General features: G+C 50.0%; 1 protein-coding gene across 1 annotated transcript; it reads right to left on the bottom strand.

Moving 5' to 3' along the window:
- Positions 1-1,016: 1,016 nt before the first annotated feature.
- On the bottom strand, positions 1,017-7,740 carry Znf350 (zinc finger protein 350). Its single transcript, XM_070012479.1, has one exon. It carries the CDS (start codon positions 7,638-7,640, stop codon positions 6,129-6,131), a length of 1,512 nt encoding a protein of 503 aa, XP_069868580.1. The 5' UTR covers positions 7,641-7,740; the 3' UTR covers positions 1,017-6,128.
- Between the last annotated feature and the right edge of the window lie 438 nt (positions 7,741-8,178).

Here is an 8,178-nt window from a genome sequence, read left to right as displayed (position 1 = left end):
GATTGCACTGGGCTGGGAAGGTGGCTCAGTGGTAGAGCTCTTGCCTTGCATGCCTGAGGCCCTGGGTTCGATTCCTCAGCACCACATAAGCAAAAAAGAAAAAAGCCGGAAGTGGTACTGTGGCTCAAGTGGTAGAGCGCTAGCCTTGAGCTGAAGAGCTGAGGGACAGCGCCCAGACCCAGAGTTCAGGCCCCACGACCGGACCCAAAAAAAAAAAGGATTGCACTCATTGCTTTGAGACAATCATCCCTGGCTGTAAGAATCAGCACTGGGGGTGTTGAGTTGCACACGCATGTGCGACAGACTGGTGGAAGTACTTTGACCTAAAGTTCCAATGGCCTTGGTGTAAGGCTGGTTCTAGAACTCTCCTGTGACAGATGCTGTCCTCAGATCTCATACATACATGAGATCTCTTCTCATGGACTCATCATTCATTCATCTGTGAAAGGGCCGCACAGATATCTCCATTTTGCATCTGACAATTGCCACACTTTGGAACACTAGTTTTGTCATCTTTTATCCAGCATTTCTTTTTACTCTGGGAATACTGATCTAAACAACTGAGTCCACCATTCCAAGAACATACAAATCCATCTGCACCTATTCTAACTCTTGGAGAAGAAAATAGAACCAGAGGAGAAATCCAGCTGAGTGTAAAAGAGCCTTGCAGGCCTTGGCTCTCAGAGTGGCCATGTCAGGCCTCCTCCCCCACCCACCCCCACTCCCCTCCCCCATAAGCGGGCTGCACCAGACATGGAGAGTAAGCATGTGCCACAGGAGCCGCCGTGTCACCTCACCTGTGCCTGTTCACTCCTGCTGGGCGAAGGAGAGGAATGGGGTAGGTATGGAAAGCTGGCCCCAAACAACCGACTGCTACGCAACGCCGCCTGTGTCAGTAGTATTCAGTGGGAGATGGAAAGCTTGACCCAACTATGTCCTCTGTCCTCTCAATCACTGTCCAGCGATAGGGAGAATATAGAAATAAGTCATCGGAGCTCAGATTCAATCCTATGAAACCAGAATTTATTGAGCAGCTGCTAAGAGCCTGATGCTTAGTACTAGAACCTTAGTATTAGAGCTTTACTACTGAACTACTTAACTACTAAGAGCCTTGGATACAAGTTGTATTGAGCAGCTACTAAGAGACTGTGTGTGTGTGTGTGTGTGTGTGTGTGTGTGTGTGTGTGTGTGTGTGTGTGTGTGTGTGTGTGTGTGTGTGTGTGTGTGTGTGTGTGTGTGTGTGTGTGTGTGTGTGTGTGTGTGTGTGTGTGTGTGTGTGTGTGTGTGTGTACAGCTGCAGCCTAGGGGTGGCCAGAAGTTAGCTTGGAGCTCACAGCTAAGTTTAGCCCATCTCCTGCTGAACATAATCACAGAACATGAGCTCCAGTCAGAGTCACGCCGAGATCATGAGAAAAAGAGAAAAACAAGGCCATGTCATAATTTTGTCTAAGCGAAGATAGAAACAAGGTCATTGTGCAACTCATGAAATACCAAAGAACTCTTCTTCCAGCTAATACAAGTCATTGCTGATTCACTACTTACAACCCAGCTTGCCTACTCTTCCCCACTGAGTACTGGGCATAGCTTGCTCCTGTGGTCTGAGAGCATTCGATCCACAGTAAATCCCATGTCCTCGCATGTTCCCACAAGCCTTCCAACCCGGGTCTGAATCCAACAACAGGAGCTCAGCTCCCTCCTGCCCACAAGTCCCAAACTTTGCCCAGGTTTTGCAGCACAATGACAAAAAAACAAAAAACCAACTGGTTCCGCCACAAGTTTGCTCTGGTGTGTCAGGGCAGAAGCACTGCCATTGCAAACGGCATCAGTCTGAATTTGCAGATGATCTAAAGATTAATTTAATGCATAACTACAGATGAAAAGACAAAGCTAGAATTGGAGCAAAGGCCCTTTGAATGCTTCTGCCTAGGAAGACAGGGAGGGAAAGACAAAAGATGTCCCCAACCAAACATATGACCTCACCGGTTGAAATGATGGTTTCAGAGAACATCTCCACCTTGTAATGTTTATGATACACATCTTGGGCCAAACTTTGCAATCAGGGGAAATTATTTAGATACAATTTTATTTGTTCTAGAGGAAAATCTGCTCTACCATAGGAGAAATCCATTACAGTGACCAGGTTCGTGTTTCTCCTGGTAGGTTTTGGCTGACGGGGATTTAAGCCATTAAAAACCACAGCTAGCCGAGCACTGACGGCTCACACCTGTTACTCTAGCTACCCAGGTGAGTGAGATCAGAACATCGTGGCTTGAAGTCAGCCCAGGCAGAAAAGTCCATGCGGCTCTTCAATTAACTACCAAAAATGCCAGAGTGGAGCCGTGGCTCAAGTGTAAGAATGCTAGCCTTGAGCAAAATAAAGCTCAGGGACTGCTGGGCGATGGTGCCTCACACCTGTAATCCTAGCTACTCAGGAGGCTGAGATCTGAGGATCATGATTTGAAGCCAGCCTGGGCAGGAGAGTCTGTGAGACTCTTATTTCCAATTAGACCCCAGAAAACTGGAAGTGGTGCTGTGGCTCAAAGTGGTAGAGCGCTAGCCTTGAGTGATAAAGCTCAGGGACAGTGCCTAGGCCTGGGGTTCAAGTCCCAGCACAGGCACCAAAAAATAACAAAAGACAGCTATAAACAAACCATGGAGAGACAACCCTACTGCATCCTCTCCTCTCTCAGCAATGGTGGATGAGGAACTCTGAGACTTGGATTCCTCTGTACCTGAACTTTTGTGACATGAAAGACATGAGTGGGAGATGACTCACTGAATAACACCTTCCATCTTAAAAAAAAAAAATTAAAGCCATGTGAATAAGTTAGTAAAGCAAAATAGAAATTAAAATGCATAAGCTTAGCAGGGTAGTTACACACCTGTAATCCCAGAATTTGGGCTTATGAATCTGAGAGCAAGAACTTTAGGGTTCATTCATAGTGAGATAAATAGCAAGACACTGCCTCAAGAAAAAGATAAAGAAAAGTAATGACTTAAGGGTGTGGTTTGATGGTTGAGCACCTGTCCCAGTGGGTTTAATCTCCAGAATAAGAAAAAAAGAGAACAACAAAACAATAAAAGGTATAAGTGGGGCTGGGAAGGTGGCTCAGTGGTAGAGCGCTTGCCTTGCATGCATGAGGCCCTGGGTTCGATTCCTCAGCACCACATAAGCAAAAAGAAAAAAGCCAGAAGTGGCGCTGTGGCTCAAGTGGTAGAGCGCTAGCCTTGAGCTGAAGAGCTGAGGGACAGCGGCCAGGCCCAGAGTTCAGGCCCCACAACTGGACCACAAAAAAAAAAACAACTAAAAGGTATAAGTGACAAGAGTGCATGCCTATAATCTCAGCAGTCAGGAGAATTTTGGAGTTTCAGGCCTGGGTTACATGATTATACAATGCCATCCTATCTCAAAAAAAAGTGAAGAATATAAGGGACAGCAGGCAAACCTTCATACTGAAGCAAGGTGAATGTATCATTTTGTATTTAGCATAAGCAATTGTGTTATCTGGATTCCCACCGCAAAAAAAAATCTTTTCTAAGTCACATGAGTGTAATTCTAAACTTAAAACAAGTTAGTGTTGGCATATTAAGTGAATACTATAGTGCTAAAAAAAAAAGTGATATGCTGGGGCTGGGAAGGTGGCTCAGTGGTAGAGTGCTTGCCTTGCAAGCATGAGGCCCTGGGTTCGATTCCTCAGCACCACATAAGAAAAAAGAAAAAAGCCGGAAGTGGTGCTGTGGCTCAAGTGGTAGAGCGCTAGCCTTGAGCTGAAGAGCTGAGGGACAGCACCCAAGCCTAGAGTTCAAGCCCAACAACCGGACCCAAAAAACAAAACAAAACAAAAAAGTGATATGCTATGTAGTTGAAGGTCAGATTTAACTGGGCATCCTGTAAATTCTTCGGCAACTCAGTGTATCTGTTAAAATTCAGTTTATTGATTTACCAGTAGGTGGCTCTCCAAATCTAGTTTAAGTCAAAACAGAAAGCTCAAAACTAGTAACATCTCAAAGTTCTTGTTACTTGAAATGATTGATCAGTTTGGTCTGGTTTGTTCAGTTATATATTAAATATGCTTCCATTTCATATGGCTCTCCATGGTTTTTTAATTTTTTCCTATTTGTGGGTTATCGTATAATAGTTCAATATATGAATACAATGTATAATGACCAAATCAGGGTAGTTAGCATTTCCATCTTTTTATCATTTCTGTACTCGGAGCCTCTGAGCGCCTCTCTTTTAGTTATTGTCAAATATATAATAGATTATTGTAAGCTAAAGTCATCCACCTTCCCACCTCCTTTCCTCTCCATCGCCTTTCTTCCGATTTCATTCTCATTGACTATTCTTAGTCTTTGTTGAAATCTAGCTCTTACCATTTCCCTAACTTCACGCCCTTCAGCCCTAGTTTGAAATGAATCAAGAGCATCTAAAACTTGGGAGCCATAGTTCAAGAACCTTCATTAAACAAAACAAAACAAAACAAAAAAAACCTTCATCTTATTGGCCTGCTGCCTTCCCCGCTATATCTCTGTTGAATCTTCACTATCTATGGTCTCTATTTTCCAGCTTCTAGAAAAACACAAAAGCAATACTAGAAGGGTGCACAAGGCAATCAACTACTCCTACTATTTCCCAGATGGGGAGATAGATAGCTGGTAGTGCTAGGGTTTGAACTCAATGTCTCATGTTTATGAGGTATGCATTCCCCCACATGAACCATTCCATCAACTACCTTTTTACATTGGGTATTTTTCTTTTCAGAAGTATGTCAAACTGCATGACTTACTCATTATTCAATCATTTTAGTCACTTATTACTGTTGAAAAATATAGAAAGTTATATCAGACAAAGGATGAGCATTTTCTCTTGTATAAGACTTTAGTTAGAAATATATATGTAGAGTCATATGTATATGTAGGGTCATATGCAGATATACACAAACTTATTAAAGTTTGGTCTATGCAGGGGAGGATTCCAGTGGCATAACTTCTTTGAACAACTCTAATTTAACAGCTTAAGGGAGGCAGTGTGGGGGGGGGGGAGTCAATTGTTTTTTGAAAGCAAACCTTAACAGGTATCAGGTGTGTTAAGCTAGTGAGACGTGGGCCAAGCCAGGCAGGTGTCTTCTTGGCAGACTTCACATTGCTTGGTGTGATTCTAGAAATGACAGAGATTATTACCGCATGTCAGAACTGCTGCCTCTGATGCCCCAGAGGGCAGATGTCCTCATACTCAACTACTGAGCACCTGAAATGCCACTCATGTAGCTGAAGCACTGAATTTCTAATTTTATTTTTAAGTTTAAGTAGTCACCCAAAGTGTCAGAATTTGTCATCTCTTTGAGAGGGAAAACACGAGTATTAAAAAACCACCAGAGAGCTAGCCTTGAGAAGAAAAGCTCAAGAACATAAAGCAACTATAAACCACTTCAAAGGGCAGATGTGATGGTCTACACCTGTAATCCCAGCTACAACAGAGGCCTAGGCAGGATCATGGCTAGCGGCCAGCCTGGTAAAATGTGTAAGACGCTGGAAAACATCTAAAGCAAAAGAACTGGGGGTAAACATAAAGGAACGGCTCAAGCAGCAGGGCGTTTGCTTAGCAAGTATAGGCCTTGAGTCCTAACTCTAGCTTTGCAAAATAAACAGGCAAAAAAAAAAAAAACAAAACAAAACAAAAAAAACTTTGTGCTCGAAGATGCTTTTCGTGCCATAATATAGCAGTCCTCCCCTCTCGCTCAAGACATGCTTATTAAACAATAAGCCATCGTATCTTCTGTGGGCACACACGAATACCAGTTCTCGGACTTGAACTCAGGGCTTCAAACTCTCCCATGGCTTTTTTTGCTCAAGACTGGCATTGTACCACTGAGCTACAGCTTCACTTCTGGCTTTTTTCATAGTTAATTGGAGGGAGGAGTCTCATGGACTTTTTTGCCTAGGCTGGCTTTGAACCTTGATCCTCAGATCTCAGCCTCCTGAGTGACTAGGATTACAGGCGTGGGCCATCCATCTCCATTGACTGGCTGTTTATCGTCTGTCGGAGTGTCTGTGTTGTCTGTGGTTTCTCTCAGGGGACACACTGGCAGCCCTGGAAGGAACGAGAGGTGTCTGCTCAGCCCTCCTTCCTACGGGTTTCCAGTGACACAGAACAAGACGTAATTGACCACCGACGGCACAGCGGAGTTCACTACGTACGCCAGGTTCCTCTCCTGTGCAACCCCTCCCGACCCCACTGGCTGTCCCACCAGGACGACGCCACGATTTTCCGGGAGCCCAGCGATGTTCAGTGATGTCTGAAGGCCCCCAGAGGGGCCCTGCGAGGGCGCCACGCTGCCTGCGCCCACTGGGCTGGGGCCCTGCGCGCCCTGCGCGGGGCCTGGCGGCCCGTGGCGCTGCGCAGGACTCCCGGGCGCGGGATCGTGGGTCCCGACCCGCGCGTGTATTCGCTTATGCTTCGCCAGGCAGGACATGTAGGCGAAGGCCTTGCCGCACTGGTCGCAGGCGTAGGGCCGCTCGCCGGTGTGCGTCCGCTGGTGGACCACCAGCTTGGGCTTGGTGGTGAAGGCCTTGCCGCACTCGCCGCAGCCGTAGGGCCGCTCGCCGGTGTGGATGCGCTGGTGCTTGATGAGGCCGGCCTTCTGCGAGCAGAACTTCCCGCAGCCGTCGCACATGAAGGGCGTGCGGCCCGTGTGCAGCCGCTGGTGCGCGATCAGGCACATCTTCTGGATGAAGGCCTTGCCGCACTCGCCGCACGCGTGGGGCCTCTCGCCCGTGTGGATCCGCTGGTGGATGATGAGGCTGCCCTTCTGGACGAAGCCCTTCCCGCACTCGCCGCACTTGTGGGGTCTCGAGCCCGTGTGCGTTTTCTCGTGGATGTCCAGCCGCGACTTGCGGAGAAAGGCTTTCCCACACTGGGCGCATGCGTACGGCTTCTCCCCCGTGTGCGTGCGGCGGTGCTCAGTGAGCATGAACTTCCGGGAGAAGGCGCGGTCGCACAGGTCGCAGCGGTAGGGTCTCTCCCCGGTGTGCACCACCCGGTGATCGCGGAGCCAGCACTTCCGGCTGAAGCCTTTCCCACACTCGGCACACACGTGCGGCTTCTTGGCTTTCTGACTTGTCTCGCGCGGGGGCTCGGCGGGGGGCGATCCCGCGCAGAGGGGTTTCCGGCTCGTGGAGACTTCGGTCTCGCCATTGGCCCGCCGAGAGGAAGCCCCAGCCGGGGACCCCGCACGGCTATCCGGGGCAACGCGGGTGACGTCGGGCGGCGCGCTGTCCCCGCGGAGGTGAACGCCATCCGGACCGGTGTCCCCGCACGGAAGCCGCGCGGGACGCGGCCCTGCCTCGCTCCCCTCGCCCCCCAGCCGCGACGGCTTCGGCCCGCCACGATCGGCCGCGCCGGCGTCGGCCCGGCTGCCACGGTGCGGGTCCCCGCCCGCCGTCCACGGTCCTCCCCGGAGCAACGTGCACAGGGCGCCTGGCTGGCCGGCCCCACCGCCCACGGCCACCAGGCTGCGGTAGTTCTCCAGCATCACGTCCCGGTACAGGTCCTTCTGCGCGGGGCGCAGCAGCCGCCACTCCTCCCAGCTGAACACCACCGCCACGTCCTCCAGCGTCGGCGGCTCCGGGGCCTCGAGCATCGCGTCTCCTGCGCGGGGACAGCGCCGGTCTGGGTGACTTCTGCGCCCGCAAGTCCGATCCGGCGGCCTCCTCCCTTAGGGGCTGGTGTGCTTCCGGGAAGGCAGGACCTTCCTCCGCCGCCGCCGCCGCGAGCACCCCAGTGCGGGAGCGAACCGGGACCTCTACGGCGGCCCGGGGGAGTCTAGAATCCTCGGGGCGGACGGACAGCCGCCTTGACCGGGTAATATGGCCGCTCCCGTACGGACGCCGACACACGGGGGCGGCCATGTTGGAGGCTTTCCGTACGGATGCCCCAGGGGCGTTTGGAGTGTCGGCTCCCCGGGAACACGAGCCGCGGGAATCGCCTCCTTCCCTGCACTTTCAGTCTTGCGGGAAGTGGACAGATTTCCAGACGCATAGGTTTTATAGGGCCGTTATGGAGCTGGCCAGAATTGCTTTAGCAATTTTCAACACGATGTCCTCAGTCTTTATTGTCGGCTAAAAAAAAAAATACCCAATCCTGGGCAGAAAAAGGGAAGCGCATGAACTGAATCCCAA

The sequence above is a fragment of the Dipodomys merriami genome, unplaced genomic scaffold, assembly GCF_024711535.1.
Source record: "Dipodomys merriami isolate MVZ:Mamm:240054 unplaced genomic scaffold, mDipMer1.0.p SCAF_9, whole genome shotgun sequence".
Lineage (NCBI taxonomy): Eukaryota > Metazoa > Chordata > Mammalia > Rodentia > Heteromyidae > Dipodomys > Dipodomys merriami.
Note: the sequence above shows the minus strand (reverse complement) of the source record. Positions and strands in the feature narration are given on the sequence as shown.